This window comes from Anoplophora glabripennis, unplaced genomic scaffold (genome assembly GCF_000390285.2).
Source record: "Anoplophora glabripennis isolate ALB-LARVAE unplaced genomic scaffold, Agla_2.0 scaffold135, whole genome shotgun sequence".
NCBI classification, from domain to species: domain Eukaryota; kingdom Metazoa; phylum Arthropoda; class Insecta; order Coleoptera; family Cerambycidae; genus Anoplophora; species Anoplophora glabripennis.
The window spans coordinates 185,727-203,840 of NW_019416236.1; the positions used below are offsets into that span (position 1 = coordinate 185,727).

Below are 18,114 nucleotides of genomic sequence, written 5' to 3' on the forward strand. Positions count from 1 at the left end.
AACCTAAAGTTTATTAATTATTGCCGTTACCTATATCGAAGTAATATAAATTTATAAACTATAACAAAAGAACAGGGAAAAGGTCAGCAAGAATTGTAAGTAAATAATTTATGTACCTTATTAAAACAATTAACTAATAAGTTACCTAACAGTACGCCAAACTAAATAACAAGGGGAAAAAACTAAGTAGTAATGTCTACTAAGGTGAGTAAAGTAATTATCTGGTAGCGGAATAGAATAAGTAAAATAGGCGGTGATAATTGCTACCACCTAAGCTAAATTTCCAAATAAAAGATAGAATAAAATATATACTATATGAGATCAGGCTAAATCAGATAAGGATTAACTATGTAACATGCATAACTTAAAATTAAGCTTATCTGAGCGGTTTCTGCAGCACCAGTGACTGGTTCCAACGATTATGCAGGGGAATATTTACTACTCCAACCATACAGGAGCATCCACAAAAGGACACGAAGCCAGGCAGCAACTGGGAGTTATGTCAGGCGAGTCTTGGATAGGGATACTGCTCTCCAGTGCAGATAATAATCCAACCAAAGCGAGGAGTAAGCCTGCGTTGTTTAACCAAGGTCCGGGGTTATGATACCTTGGACTTCCACTGGCAATGAATCACCCGGTATATGAGGATGAAGTAGGAAAACACCCAGCACACTAACAGCGACGGAGATGGTGACGTTGAGGGTGAGAGTGCGAATATAATGAGATGAAATTAATAGCGCTGGCAAAAACCGGAAAAAAGTGAAACCGGTTTCCCGGATTCCGTAAAAACCGATTTCAGATAAAACCGGTTAGTCGAATAGTTGCTAAAACCGGTTATTCGAATCGCCAAAACAGGATATCTGAGAATCAGTGCTTTGTAAAAACAGACCCGGAGAAATTGATGTCTAAAAAAAAGGTCTTTACAAAATCTCGAAGTAAAATTTTGTAATCGATCTCCAAAAAAAAAAGGTCAATTGCAACCGCACAAATAAATCGATGTCTAAAAAAAAAGGAATTGGTTATTTAAATAATCGGATATTTCGTAAAAATCCGAATTATCCAAAATCAATCGAATAACCGGTTTTCCAATAACCGGTTTTCAAATAACCGGTTTTCGGATAACCGGTTTTCGGGTTTCGTAAAAATCCGAATTATCCGAAACCGGTTAACCGACTATCCAAAAAACCGATTTCAGTTGCCAGCATTAATTTTATGGATAGTTGATCCAATATGATGTAAATTAAATTAGTTCAATTACGTTTGTTATTTTAGAAAATATTTGTACTAATTAACACCCTGTATCTCAAGAAGGCCAATTTTTCGGAATTAAGTTCATAAGACAAAGTAGATACTATTATTTTTTGTTGTTCTATCCGCTCCCGAAATTTGTTAGATTAAAACTGGGACACACTGTATAATTGACCTTTTTAAGTTTCGTCTTTCAATTTAATTATGTGCAAAGTCACACAAACGAAGCATGTTCCTAATAAATAATTCTAACATTTTAGCACTTACTGTTATTGGGTAACATCTAGATACTTATCTAGAATACAATACAAATTAATTGGGAATTTGAAGAAGTGACAGGGTAATTGAGAGAATAGGAGATCCTGTCACTTCCAGCTAGTAATTTATATTTTTTGTTAAAACAAGGAAGAGACGTGTCGGGTATATTGGCGGACTATTGTCGTATAACGGGGTCAATTTAGCTTTCCATCTTCTAATCATATCCAGTTGAAGTCAAAAGCGTTCAGTATGGAATTAAATTTCCTTATTAGAAATCATGAATTAGATTACCTGATAAGGAAACGAGATATGCATATTTCCATTAAAGTCGAAAAATACAGAGAGCATCACTTTGACTTTGGATCGAGACTGACGTGATTTCTGGGGCGTGGAGATCCTTTGTCAATCCATTGTGAATCCATTGTCGAACTTTTGTCTCAATGTTGTAGCTGTAAACCCAGTTTTCGTCTTCCGTTATGATCCTTTGAATTAATGCTTCTTCGTCACTGGATTGTTCAAGGAGTTATCGACAAACGCCCACCGAATTTTCTTTCTGTTATTCGATCATTAAACAAGGAACAAATTTTGCTGCAATTCGATGCATGTTAAATTTTTCAGTCAAAATTTCATGGCATGATCCCATTCTGCAATTTTTTTAACAGTTAATAGACGATTTGCACACACTTGATCTTTGATTTTCTGAACGTAGGAATCATCAGTTGAAGTCGAATGCCTTCCTGATAGAGGATTATATTCAATTGACCACTTTTAAATCGCGAAAACCATTCGTACGTGTACGACCCAGAGCATTATCTACGTAAGCTTGTTTCAAAAGTTTAAACCTTTCCGTGAAAGTTTCACGCAAAATTACTTTGCATAGTTGTTCCAGAAAATCGCACATTTCAAAAATCGCCACTAACGCTGAAACATGTTGCATTCAAATAACAGTATCATGAAAACTAAATGAGATATCAACAATCCAAGAAGAAGTGATTACATAGAAGGTTAAACGCAATGCAATGCTGCCAATCAAATATCACTAAATAATCTACATTAACGTATAATTAAAAAAAGTTCGGTTATTTTCTGAACAGTATTCGTACATACACAATATCAACTGCTTCTTACTAATTGTAAATATACAGGGTGATTCACAACTTATCCAAAAAAATTTGGGAATAGATGCGGCATGAGAAATGGAGTCAATATTGTAAAAAAAAATTTTGAAAAATCCTTATAGTTTCTGAGAAAAAAATTATTGAAATTATAGCACATTACATAGCTGGACAACTGTAGTCTCTAGCGTCATTCGCAATACGCGTGGAGAGCCATGTGACTCCTAATACTGAAATCCGTCGTTGCGGTAGTTTTTAACTGTTATCTGTGTTATTTCCATCAGTTTTTTAGTAGTTAGTGTCAAAAATGGCTTGCGTGTATAGCAACTCAGAGTTGATGGATATCGTTTTAATTTATGGTGAAGCAAGATATCATTTGTATTAGTTCGTAGAAAGTGAGTAAGACGGACCCAAATGTGTTTACACGTGAGTGGGTAAAATTTTGAACAATTGCTGTTGCAGCATCGGGTATGTCAAATGATTTTATTATTTAAAAACACAAGCACATAGGTGGGATAAAATTCTATTTACATATTTCTTTCCTTGCGAAAGTTTTTGTTCGTTTTTATCACACCGCCATGACGGTCGCATTGTGCTATGTCAGGTTTTACACTGGACCAGTTTCCAGTGCCGTGCAGAAGTGTATTTTTAAATCAATTTCGAACTGACCTTTCTGATTTTTTTCTTTACAAAATTGTATTTGTAAAGGTCCCCTGTACATCCAGAATTTTTTTTTGGATAAGTCCTGAATCACCCTGTATTTAGAAATTATTCCACTACTCTTTTGAAAGAGATATTGATACTTTTTCTTAAGGACGTCCATATTGTTAGTAGGTTACCTACATTTTGCAGTAATCATTTCTCATATTTTAATGGATAATCTAAAAGAAAATTATAGAAGCCAGAACAAAATAAAGGTAACTTGAAACAAGCTTTATTCTTCTTATGGCTCTTATTCAGCGCTTTAAAGCGCTTTGTCGAATTTGTGCGACTTTATTCGACTTATCTTTAACCAACTCGAACTTTTCTGTATTTAATTAAATTTCTACAAAGTGACACACCTGCTCGACGATGTATTTAAGATTTTGAAATTAACTTTATATTTCAGTTAAAAAGTTGTTACAATTAAATAATTATTGAATAATATTCTCGTATAAAATAATTCATATTAATGAAAAATTGTGTTTATAACGTGTATTGATTTGATTTTTGTGAACATATTTTTTCCCTGACTTTGCTAATGATCTCCATATAGCATTTGTTTTTTAATATGACTAAATGGAGATCTCATACGGCTCTATAATTTTACTGGAAGATACTTTAAAAATGTATTAAATAATTAATCAATTATTTTGAAATAAATATTAGTTGTGAAACATATACACCACGATTATAAGAACGCAAGGATATTATCTACAGTGACTCTTAATATTAATGAAAGTCAAAGGGTCGTGTCGAAGTTTCTTTGGGAAATTGGAATTTACATCGTTAGCAGAAAGTTCTACGAGATCGACTTATCGATGAGTAAATATTTAAATAGTAAAAAAAAGAAGGTATGCCTTTCACAGAAAATGTAAAAAAAGAAACTAAAAAATGACGCGTGAAAGATATGTCATAGAAGTAAGACTGTATAGCTCCTTTTAGAAACTGAACTTTGAAATAGTTACCACCAGACCGTTCTTAAAAGGAAAAAGTCCTGATTAGATAGATATCTTGTTATTTTTTGCACTCTTTTGATTAAAAGTGCTGTTTTGATCTTTATTTTAGAGGAGCAAAGATTTACTTTTTACTTTGGCACTTTTTGTTAAATAATAATAATCGTATGAAAAGTTTAGTTACTCTTGGAAAACAAAAAGTCTGACAGACCATTAATGTGATGTTTGTTTTCATGTTGTGGTTACACAAAAAGTTGTCAATAAAGTATAAATGTATTCGTTTAAGGAAATCATTTTACTTTAAGAAGTTTTTCCTCTAATATAAATTCAAAACTTTTAGGAAATTAAATACAAAAACGGAAAGAGTAGTTACAAATACAGTTAAATCGTAATATCTGTAATTTTAAATGTTTAAATATAGTACAGAAATACTTCTGTTAAAAATAATAATAACTACATTAAAAAAATAATTGGTTGATCCTTTTTCTTATTAAGTATATAATTTTTTTGTGTTTTATGAAAAAGAGTTAAATCGTTCCTTCATTTTTTGTCCGAAGGGTTAATAAGTATAATGAAGCTCTTTTTGTTCAAGAAATTTATTCAAATTCAATATAATATTGTTCCCCACGGTAATACCTATTCATTTAGATGAGTTCAGAATCCTAATTCTACTTTGGAATTAATTTGAGAATTAGATAATATCTCACTCCCAACTTTCAGGTATTACCATATTCCTCGCAAATGTTGTATTTAAGATAATTTTCATGAGGGGTAAATTCATTTTGTGAATATCGGATGTAACACGTTCGAGTATTTGATTTTCATTATACACTTCGCAGTCGTTTTTGCAATTTAAATTTACTTTAATTTGCATTATCATATTAAATGTGGAAGTAGAAGATGTTTACACATAAAATGTATAATAACAATTACTTCATATTCGAGTAAGGACATTCAGTCCAGCTTTCTAAAGGGTTAATTTTGCAGTAGTTTGAAGAATTGTAATTCTTCGTATTTCATAATGAAAATTTTATTTTTATTACATACGAGGTCCATTCAGAAAATAACAGAACTTTTTGGAAGCATTCCGTTGCTCATAATCTCCTCTGTAACCGAATGTTCTTGGATTATTGATATCTCATTTAGTTTTCGTGATACTGTTATTAGAGTGCAACGTGTTTAAGTGTTAGTGACAATTTTTTTAAATGTGCGATATTCTGGAATCGTTGAGTGAGAAATAGTCTTCTAAAAAAAAATTTGAAATATTATATGTAATTATTGCATTTGTTTATAAAAATTATTTAAACAACTGAAAAATTTCTAGCTAATGTTTTCTAATGTCACTTTCTAATATAAAAACAGTGCCATTCTTTTCCCTTAAAAAATTATTTTGACAATTTTTTATTAATTTTTAATTTTTAATTTTTTATTAACTAAGAAAATTAACAACTAATGAGTTATAACTACATATTTAAGATATCGCAATAAGGTGATCTCGTCAAGTATAGTTGTCAAAAGGTCTCCACTAAGTGAAATAATTTTAGCACCTATTTTTAAACAATTATTCGATTTTGAATGTTAAATTTTTAGTTGATTGACACTCACCCTTGTCAAGTCGTTAGTCTTGTGCCAAAAATCAGGTTACTGTTGTCTCTCACCCTCCTTATTCGCCAGACTTGGGCTCCTTGCGACTTTTTCTTATTTCCGAAATTAATATTAGTGTTGAAAGGACGCTGATTTGAGACCATTGATGACATCAAAGCAAATTATTCGTCACATACTTTATAGTTAAAAAAATGAAGCTATCCAAGACTCTTCGCGAAATGGAAACATCGCTGAGAGTAGAGGAGGGAGTACATTGAAAGAGACAAGGACCAATAATGCAGAAAATTAATAATAATGTTTAAAAAAATAAGCTCGGTTATTTTTTTAACAAACCTCGTGTATATAAATTCTCTGATTTCAGTTCAATTATGACCGGAACAACAGATAAAACATTTAATTATTGGTTTGAATATTTAATAACAATAATAATTGTAATAACCGTATTTTAAATAGGAGCAATTTACATTGAGTGAGTGTAAATATATAATACATAATGTGTTGTACTACATGTGTAGAGGGTTATAAAATAGCTGGACTGTTTTTGTGTCAATAACATATTGATGAAAACTAATACGTTCGTAACCGGTATATGTCTGGTGGTCCTGTTGACAAATAGTCTTAGCTGTTTAATAGATATTGCGGGTGTAATATTTCCAACAATATCATTAGTTATGTAAATACCATTTGTATTATTTTCAGTTTCCGTAGAATAAAAATTCGTTATATTACAGTTCCAATTATACAATATACATAACTTTGTTTCAAATAGAACAGTAAATTCGCTTACTTGGATTACTCTAACCAAGACTTTTGTAATAGGTTATATTTGCTATCTTTTTTAAAAGGATATTTTTTCGAGGGAAGGATGATACGAATTTGGCGAGAATAAGTCTGTTCAAATTGGGAAGGAAATGGAACGGATTGAGTCTAAGGCAAACATTGGAACGAGGCATTCAAGAATAAAAAAATATTGTGATATGATACCGCTCTAATAATATTTATGTACAGGGTGTACATTGGATCAGCAACGTTTACTTGTTTTGCAGTGCGATAATTCTTAATTAATTTGAAGAAAAGGATATCCCTTTTTACAAGTGTCATAAATGCTCATTTTCAACAAACAAAATCTAAAAGTTTTTGCAAATGTATCAGATTTTTCTTACAGGTTTCCAAAGCTTACTAGATTGATTTAGTACTAGCGTTACTGCAAAAATCTTGAATTTTACTGCACTAAACGCACAAATACGCTATAATTACGCATAAAACCAAATCAAACCAAATCGTGACGATACTCTTGGCAGATTAGGATTGGGATAGGGTCGTATCAACACAAAATTAAATTTGTAACAAGTAATAATCGTGAAAAACTCAGTTTTAGATAAGGACATAGTGTTGTAGTTTCATCAGTTTATAATAAAACCCAATTTAAATATCCGAAAATTATTTTTAATCATTAAACTGTCAACAACTATGACAAGTAGTTTTGAACGATATATTTAGGTCTTAAAATTAATTTTTAGCAAAAATGAAATGTTCTAATAAAAGTATCGTATAGGTACCTACTCGTATGTGCTTTTCTATTAGTAAGTCTCAACACTATGTACCTTTTCAAATTTAATTATAAACTTGTAGTTAGATAAGTTATCTAATTATCAGTTTTATCAAATATGAGAAAGTACATAATTTTGAGACTAATCAAGAAAGAAATACGTCTAATATTAGTGTAAAAAACAATTCACTTTTTATAAACCATTGATTTATTAATATTAAAATAACCTATTTTCACTGAAAAACTGTTACTTCACATTAAGCTAAGATATATTTCTAATAATCTTATGTCATCTACATCTTAAAATATGTAGATTAATAATAAAGAGGCGAAATGTAATATTACATTAAAAATAAACATTCAAATAAGATTTATTACAAAACTATGAACTTATTATTAGTTACTTTTCACACTATATATGCTGGGCAACATCCAAAACTAGGATTAGTTTATGGCAAACGATATTTATTTAGACCAAATAAATCCTTTTTTCAGTGTACTTTTGGCGTTACTTGTATAACTCAGTTATGCCCTATTCCTTTGATAAGTTGGGAATTTTTTTTGCCTTTAGAATTACGGACATTGTGACAAAGTTACTCATGTTTGTTTTCGATTTCTTCCTTAGTTATCGAGATATTTGCATATACATACAAATGTCAATGCATTTCGTTTTTAAGCAACTTTTAATACTTAAATTAAACTAATACGACTTGACAATTAGTGTATGAACCAAATTATTTACAGTTTTCTAAAAAACGACTTAAAGGGAAAGTAAAGCTTGGTCAAATTATTTGAATACCTATTATTTTTTATTTCCTGGCCATGGTGGAAAATAAGTGGTTTCGAAAAATATCTGAACGTACCGTTTCTATTATTTGTTATGGTACAATTAAAATAAAAAAATACAAAATAGAATATTGTGATATGCACTTATATGGAGAAGCACGATGTAATGCATTAAGAGTTCAAAGATTATACGCTGAGAGATTTCCCAACAGACAACTACCGAATTCAAAAATATTTTAACGCGTTGGTCAGCGGTTGGTCAGCGGAAACTGGTATGACATATTTATTAGTTTATTTTGAATAATATATAGATTTCTAATTTGTAATTGTAATACATTTAGGTACATTTAAGGTAGTTTTATGCCAAATATGAGCCGATATGGTGGAACTCACAGAACTACAGGTATTCGATTACTTGAAGTTGAAGAAACTGTTTAGGATTTTGTCGCTGAAAATCCTACAGTTAGTGTTAGAAATGTGGCTAGACAGTTTCAAATTTCAAAATGCACCGTAAGTAATATTGTTAGAGAACAACTTCTCCAACCTTACCATATGCAAAAATTCAAGATATAAGCATAGATGATTATATGTAAGAATAAAATTTTGCATCTGGCTCTTGGAAAAGATTAACCAAGCCCATGATTTTACCACCTCAATACTATTTTCCGAGAAAACAGGTTTCATAAGGATGGACCCATCAACTTACACAATCTACACATTTTTGCAGACGAAAACCCTCATGGTATAAGGCAAACCCGCCATTAAGTGCACTTTCAAATTAATTTATGGACAGGCATAACTGGACATTATTTAATAGGACCTGTTGAATTACCACCTAAACTAAATGTTACGCATTAATATGTGGTTTATGCAGGATGGTGCTCCACCTCATTTTAATTTAACAGTTAGGGAACACTTAAATAGGGTTTATCCAGATCGATGGCTAGGCTGATGGTCAGGACCAGTGTCCTGACCATCACCAGATTTAAATCCTTTGGATTTCTGCTTTTGAGGTGATTTGAAAAGTCGTGTTTACGCAACCCCTGTGGCAAGTAGAATCAGTAGAACATAAGCTTACAACACAATTACAGATTAATCTAGATCTCTACATATCATATAGTCTAATGATAATTTTTTTAATTTGGTAAGAAACTTTCAAAATTAAACGTAAATGATTAGATTAGTATTCATTTAATAGCAATTATTAAACAAATGTGTTCCTATTTGGTGTATGAGAAAATGATTAAGTAGGTATTATACTAATGAAACACTTGAAATTTTGGTATTCTGTACAATAGTATCGTCTTTTTAGTGATACATTATAAGATAATGACTGAAGGGAGATTCTACCCATTTCTGGTGTAACCAGACCTAACTTCTCAATGTATACCCGAAATATGTTTTTACATATTGTAGGTTGTAGATCTATTCATTTTATAACTTCAAAATAAAAAATAGCTTAAGCATTTAAACAAATTGGGAACATTTTACTGTAATTTTAAACCTAATATCAAAGTTACTTGTGGTTAAACTGGAGGTATTGAAATTTGTTTGCAGTCACTTCCGACCTATTAATTATTATAACATATCGCAAATGGATTCTTAGAATAGAGGTGAGTTCCTATTTAATAGGTCCACAATAGTCCTAAATACTTTTCAGTATCTTGCTTTGATTTCACAAAACATTAATTTGTCATCATATAAGTCGTTGTTTAAGAAATCTGATAGATCTGACCTGCACATGTTGGTTTTGTCAGACAGTTTGGCACCACTCATGGGCGTGGGGACAAGACAGGAATTATGGGGTCGTATTTTGTTTGTTTTTCAGATAAAAACTGTAATAAATATATTAATTATGATTTATTTAGCTAATTCTTTTGTCTTTTTCTTAAAATATCATATTTGTACACTATAAATAATTTGTTTTTGTACTTATTATAGTATAAGGTGAAAAATCACAATATTTTCTGTTTATATTTTTATCGAACTTTCTAATTAATTTTGATAGTAAAAAAGTTCTACCGGGTGTCCACCAAAGCGTAATCACAAAAATATTACCGTTAATGTTAGAGGTAGAGAAATTCAAAGCAATTAAACAAGAAATTGACATTCTTGTTACCCCAATTAATAAATGTAACTATTGTTACCATATAGAAATAGAGTAACAAAGAATTTGGAAGAGGTAGTAGAAACAAAGACTGCTTGTTTTCTGCGACTGGTTCACTTGGGCGAGGAGAAATGATTGTTTGCTATTTTCTCTTTAATTTTCTCTTTAAACGGTTTATGCTTTGCTTTCCCTCTAAGTTGTTTTTTAGAAAACTGTAAATAATTTTGTTCATACACAAATTGTCAAGTCGCATTAGTTATTAAAAGTTGCTTAAAAGGGAAATGCATTGCAATTTGTTTATGCAAATATCTCGATGACTAAGAGAGATATCGAAAACGAACAAAAGTAACTTTTTTTTGACACGAAGGACGTCCTTTCATATTTTCAATACACAATGTCCGTAATTCTAAAGGCAAAAATTTTTTTTATCCTATTTATCAAAGGAATAGGGTATAACTGACGCCCTATACAAGCAACGCCAAAATTAGTTAAAAATTCTTGTTTGTCATGTTAAAAAACATAATAGTGTCAATTTTCTTGTTCATACTCTGACATCTTTCAAAATTATTGAGAAATTTCAAATATTACATTGAAACCAGCAACATTTGCATAAGGCATATTTGTCTCGACTTATTTTGGCCTCCAGTATCTCCAGCTTCGAGATTTCCCAACCTGAAAGAGAATATTGCCAATACCCGTACTGTTACGGGACTATCAAAAGATACATTTTCTTTTTTCTTTTTACGGTGGTACATATTTTTAAATGTCAAATAAATTTGGTATTTTCGTTCTCCGACAGAAATATTTACAACTCACCTGAGAATATACTGGCCACCGCCGCTATAATAAAGCTAATGACGACTCCTGGTCCGGCCACATTTTTTGCCACCATTCCAGCCACGACGTACATCCCCGTCCCCACGCAACTTCCCACACCAAGGGAGGTCAGGTCCAACGTCGTCAGGCATTTCTGTAACAGTTTAATCCAGTTAGGAACTACTAATGACACCTGAAGGCGATGTGAGTGGTTTCGGATTCGTTATTAGAGTTTTCGCCGTTGGCATATTAACTCTAGTCTACTTGCGTTTCCATTAGGAAAACAACTAAAATGCTTACATACACATTTTAGTTACAAATAATTTAAGACAAGAACAAAAGTCCATATTGAAATGTTTATAAACATGAAGCTTTATAGTACAGTGGTACACTAACATATGTTTATATATTTTACTCAGTGGCGGCTCTTGACTTCCATGCTAGGGAGGGCGGAAAAATTTAGTCACAAAGTATTGAAAAAAAAATTAAATATAATTGGGTAGTTTTATTTTAAGTATTATTGAAATACAGGGAAAATGAGTTCAACATTATTTTTTATAGTGAAAGTCCATTCTGCTTTTGTCGATTTTTCAATAGATATCATTACTATTATTTTCAATAGATATCATTACTATTAGTCTGTCTTTACAGTCAATTTAAACTTTTACAATTTTTAAAAAAGCACAAGAAGTAGCATGCAAATAAAAAGATTCTACACCACACTTGAACAAATTACGTTTAATAAGAAAAAAAAAGCCGTGTATAGCTACTAGCCCGGGAGGCAGCGTTATTATTGATGTAATTATTCCTACAAAGCTGATTTTTTCTCATTTTGTTGTTTTGATATCGCAAGTAAACGGAACGGCAGTCTACCGCGCCAATGTGGGGGCAAACATTAATAACAATTTTTGAAACATGTAAATAAATAATACTTAAATGCCTTATACCTACAAGGCTGAAACTTTTTAGAGTGATCAATTATACCTAAAAATACAGTATAGTGATAGTCTACCGCGTCGGAAGGGGGGCCATCAAGGGTATACCACCCTCGCAAGGTGTTGAAAAATTAACTTTTTTGACTTATTTCTACAAGGCTAAATTTTTTTTCTCAAATACTTTAGTTTATAAGAGAACCAACAAAAACAGTCTACCGATCAATTTTTTTTCTCAAATACTTTAGTTTATAAGAGAACCAAAAAAAACAGTCTACCGATCATCTAAGGGTGCAAAGGCTTGATAGACGCAATGGAATGCACGATCTCTAGAGCGCAGTCGCTGCGCCGATTCACTGTAAGCCGCTCTGAATAATAACTCATACCGGGATTAAATTACAATCTACAAAGCTGCTTTTTTGTCTATAGATATCTTACGATAATTATTGTCAAATAAACGTTTTATACCTTCGATAAGAGGAGGCTAAAGCTTTGGTAGACGTGGCGAATGTTTTTGCGCGGTAACTTTATTGAAGAACTTCAGACTATTGTAATATTAAGTACATATAATATTTATTATAAACAGCTACAATATATTAATTTCATAATTATTTAATATTAAATTCTTTATTTTTATTTATTTTTTTTTTGTTGGAAATTTTAAATAGATAGAAATCTATGGTTGTTCTGTATTCTTTTCCGTTGTGTCATGAGATCATGATTTCCTTACTTTTATATCGGTTTACATCTAAATCATTAAAATAAATGCAAACTAAACTACCATGAGTGTACTAAATTGGTAAACAAAAAGGCAGAATGTTATCTATTTGTTTTTTTCATAGTTTAATAGTGATATTTTTTTCTTAGTATTTACCGTACCTTCAGAACACTTCAAGTTAACTCTACTTTCAAGTTTTTTCCAATTTTATTGTAAATTACCTTATTTTAGCAGATTCTAATTTTTTTTTTATATCAATTGGTATTTATTGCTAATCCAAAGTTGGCAGTCCTGGTGCTAGCTGCTCACCAGTGTGGCTTTGATAAGCGTCATGGATTGCCGATTAATGGTTGGTTTATAAAAAAGTATTAGTCCTAACTTAGCCGTAACCTAACCTTAATCTTAGTCCTAAAAAGTTAAATGTACAGAATGTAATGTACCGGTTTATTAAAATCCCTAGTCGTAAGGAGGTCTTAAGACATGACCTTGAAAGTTCGCATCTTTTAATTTTTCTAGGATTAAGACTAAGATCTGAGAAGTGTGCATGCACAAGTATTGCATTTCGTAGCATAGTGGTCTCCTGTCTTTGTCTATGGTGGTCGCCATTACGCCATTACCATAGTAATAGGTTATATTTTTCTTTTCACTCACCAACAAAACAAATAAAATAACATTACCACAGAATAATAAACAAGTATTATGCTGTGATATTACTAGCCATGCGCGTAGTCGAATCGCTCATTGGTTAATCTTAATAAAATTAGGACCACACATTGTTTTTATAAACGTGTACCTATTCTTAGGACTAATACTAAGATTAGTGTAAAGGTTAATACTAAGACTAAGACTAAGTTAGGACTAATACTTTTTTATAAACCAACCAAAAACTGTTTTGTTTGCCATAAGAAGTCACAAGATCAATTAATTGTGCAGTTTACACAAGATAAGTTTTTAAAGTGTTTTTAAAGAAATTTTGGAAAAAAAAAGGAAGAACCAATTAATGTACAGTGATGTGATATTGCCAGCTTAATTAAGTGGACTTGAAGGGTATCATTCTCGATGTTACCGACGTTTCACGGCATTATCAGAAAAGTACAAAAAGCCTGCGAGATAGTCTTCTGAAAACAATGCTGAGCCTTGCGCAAGTTCGAGTACAGATGTACTAGCGACTGATTTATCTGTCTCTGACGAGTAAGTAAACTGTATGCACAACCTATAATTTTCATTTAAAACGTTTTAAGGGCAATATGTAATTATAAAAAGATTTTTTTTTATTTCTTCAGTGAACAAATCAATCAATCGAAAGATCCAACAAATCTTGATGACAATTTAGATGAGGAACAGAAACGATTAGACAATGAAGAAAGTAGTGAAAGGAGTGCAGAACTTCAATTTTGTATTATCTGTGCCAAAGCGCGTAAGCGTCGTAACAATCGTACAGAAAAGCTTCATTTAGCTCATAAAACCGATACGCTTGATAGATTCAAATTGAAAGCTTTATTAATTAATAATATGGATTTGTACGTAAACATTGAAAACACTTTATTGTTCGATACTAGTGCGATAGAATAATTCTCGCACGAGTGTAATTGACGAATGTGATGATGAATCGCAAATCAAGCATTTCGCGCGCTATTATCGAAAAGTATTATTGTTATAAATTATAAGTAAAAGTGAAATAAATTTAATTATTCAATGTTAAAAAAGAAAAAGGTCAGTCATTTGAAAAAAAAAATTTTGAACTTTTGTTAATACCTATTATACTAGCAAAAATCTCGCTCGCTAACGCTCGCTCGTTGTTACTATATCATACGTTTAAATAATGGTGTAAGCTCAAAAAATTATAATTAATAATAAATTTGGAATTTTAAGCAACTTCCGCGCAAAAACTTTCGCCACGTCTACCAAAGCTTTAGCCTCCTCTTATCGAAGGTATAAAACGTTTATTTGACAATAATTATCGTAAGATATCTATAGACAAAAAAGCAGCTTTGTAGATTGTAATTTAATCCCGGTATGAGTTATTATTCAGAGCGGCTTACAGTGAATCGGCGCAGCGACTGCGCTCGGGAGATCGTGCATTCCATTGCGTCTATCAAAGCTTTGCACCCTTAGATGATCGGTAGACTGTTTTTTTTGGTTCTCTTATAAACTAAAGTATTTGAGAAAAAAAATTCAGCCTTGTAGAAATAAGTCAAAAAAGTAAATTTTTCAACACCTTGCGTGGGTGGTAGACCCTTGATGGCCCCCCTTCCGACGCGGTAGACTATCACTATACTGTATTTTTAGGTATAATTGATCACTCTAAAAAGTTGCAGCCTTGTAGGTATAAGGCATTTAAGTATTATTTATTTACATGTTTAAAAAATTGTTACTAACATTGGCGCGGTAGACTGCCGTTCCGTTTACTTACGATATCGAAACAACAAAATGAGAAAAAATCAGCTTTGTAGGAATTGGTGCAAAATTTCTGTCGCTGCCTCCCGGACTATACTATTTGACCAAACAAATAACAAACTGCACAGTAAATATGCATTACTCCCGCTCCGTCTTTTACTGCCGCGCGACCGTACCATGAATACCGATGTAAACACTTTGCAGATACAGGAACGAGCTACACGGAGCCCACGTATTTAGAATTTTTCAACGAATTATGCAAGTCGATTTAAATTACTTACACATTACAAATTTAGCATTTCCTTTGTAATGCGTTTTATAATGCTAATCTATTTAATTATCCAGATAACATGGTAAACAAAATTTTAAATAAATTTTTTTTATTAAAAACATTTCTAGGGAGCACCGCCCTAGAGCCCCGCCCCTCGCCAGCCTCCACTACCTGTACTTACGAACATTACATAGACAAAGTAATTACATACCTTTTTTATGCACTTGTAATTGCAATTACAATTCAATCAGTGTAATTATAATTTGTATTTATGTTTAAGTACTTTCACCGTTACAATTATTTTTCATAAATACAATTACTTTCATACCAAACATTATTTATTTAAAAAATTTAAACGAATCGCAAATATACTGTCACTTGATGATAGTTCTGAAAGTTTTATCAGCGGTAGGTACGTAAATAAATATTTTACTGTTTTTATCACTTCGTTACAATACAAGTATTGTAAGAAGATGGAGATAAGGCATAATATGTTACTACATAATCTTTCAATTTACCACTTACCCATCAATCACAGTGTCAGTGTGCAGTTAAGGTCATACTGCAACTTCAGTCTGCTTTAAAAAGGTAATTTCTTTTGAAAGTAATTGAAAAACATAGAGGGAACAAAAGTTGTAATTTGTCTGCAAAAAGACTGCCTGTCTTCTGTGGCTGGGTGACTTTGATGTGGGAGATACTATATTAATCTTAACTGCACATCTCAGTGAATCAATAACAAAGCAGCTCGGTCAGTGTGGCGAACTGTAATTATTCGTATTCTCGTCTATGATTGGGGATGATTAAAGTGGGAAATTGGCAGAATACGCAGTAGTCTATACCTTATGTCCCTTGTCTTACATATGTGGTAGATACCAGGGGGCTTCAACTGATATAAGCCGAAACGAACTCATATAAATTTTAATAAATTTGTCAACGATAGATGTCAGAGTATAAAGATAGGAGGTCTGACAATATTATTTCAGGCTTAAACGTTAAGGTTAACGTTAACTGTTAAGATATAACGTGCACGTTATTGAGGAATTAAGACCATTTTTAGCAAATACTCGTATTGCAATTTTGTTGTTTTTTGAAGACGCTTTTGTGTCGACATTTTTAATAATAATTTTGCAAAATTATTATAAACAAGAGTCAGTATTAGACAAAAACACATATAACTGACAGATGTCTTTTAGGTTATGAAATATGAAACAAATGCAAACTCGTAAATAACGGTTAAGTACGACATAAAATAGTTTGTAACACGTTATCTTAAATTATAACAGTTTCTTAAAGGCAAGGAATTTGGTGTTGCCATAGTTTAACGTACGTGTTATTTGTGTAATGAAAATGAATGGCTTGTTAAATTTACATTTACTTGCCGGTTTTATAAACGCACATCGAAGGTAAATTGTAAAATTTAAGTAATTTAGGTAAGTATTTACCTAAAATTATTGTTAGGTTAATTCAAACGAAGAAGGATCTAACAAGGAAACTACCCCAACCCGAACTCTCCGATTTCCAATATTTTTATATATGTTGTAGACCCGGTTGTAAAACATAAAAAATTAAATGACATATTTTTTTTTTATCGGCGGAAAACATATTTAGGGGGTGAAAGACATCCCCAAAGTTCGCCCCTGAAAACAGTTTTTTCTAAATATCTGGGGTTCTAATCAATATTTTGGAATGAAAAAGAAATGGAAATTGTTTCTTATAAAAAACAAATGTTTCACACTAGATTCCGTATTTGGAGGTTGCTACCCTTATTTTTTATTTCAGAAAAACTATATTTTTCAAACATTTTTTATATTATAAAAAATTCATATTTGTTAAAAAAATAAAAAATATGATTTATGTAAACAAATTGACAAAATTAAGTTCTCTTTTTAGGGGGTGAACAACTCTCTAGTGTGTTAAAAATGTCTGTACGATTACAATTAACATTGCAAAATAAAAAGTTTTTATTTTTTCTCTAATCATACGAATAATTTGTTCTATTAGTCGCAAACAGATTTAAACGGATGCAAACTACCCCTCATGTTCACATAATTCATAAAATGTTTCACATATGAGTCCGTGTTTGGGGGTTGCAACCCTTATTTTTTATTTCAGAAAAACTAAGTATATTTTCAAACATTTTTTTATAAAAAATTCATATTGATTCAAAATATTAAAAATATGATTTATGTAAACAAATTGACAGAAACAATTTCTCATTTTAGGGGGCGAACAACCCCCTAGTAATCCCCTAGTGTGCGAAAAATGTCTTTACTTTTTCTCTAATCATACGAATAATTTTTTCTCTTGGTCTGAAACGGATTTAAACAGATGCAAACTTCCCCTGATATTCACCCTCAAAAACAGTATATGATGATTAGAACCCGTGATATCTCGGGTTCTAATAAATATTTTGGAATGAAACAAAATGGAAATTACCCAATCCGATTTTGAGGGATGAACATCAGGGGTAGTTTGCATCAGTTTAAATCCGTTTTAGACCAATTAAAAAATTATTTGTGAAATATCTGTTTTTTTTATAAGTAAATTCCATTTCGTTGCATTCCAAAGTATTGGGTGAACATGAGGGGTAGTTTGAATCCGTTTAAATCCGTTTGAGGCTAATAGAACAAATCATTCGTATGATTAGAGTAAAAGTA

At 31.5% G+C, this 18,114-nt stretch overlaps 1 protein-coding gene across 1 annotated transcript in view; it reads right to left on the reverse strand.

Moving 5' to 3' along the window:
* LOC108906677 (cationic amino acid transporter 2) overlaps positions 1-18,114 on the reverse strand; it is a 132,326-nt gene that overhangs the window by 70,303 nt on the left and 43,909 nt on the right. Inside the window, exon 2 of the mRNA XM_018710000.1 lies at positions 11,140-11,293. Coding sequence (XP_018565516.1) covers positions 11,140-11,293 — 154 coding nt within the window. The remainder of the gene's footprint in view (positions 1-11,139; positions 11,294-18,114) is intronic.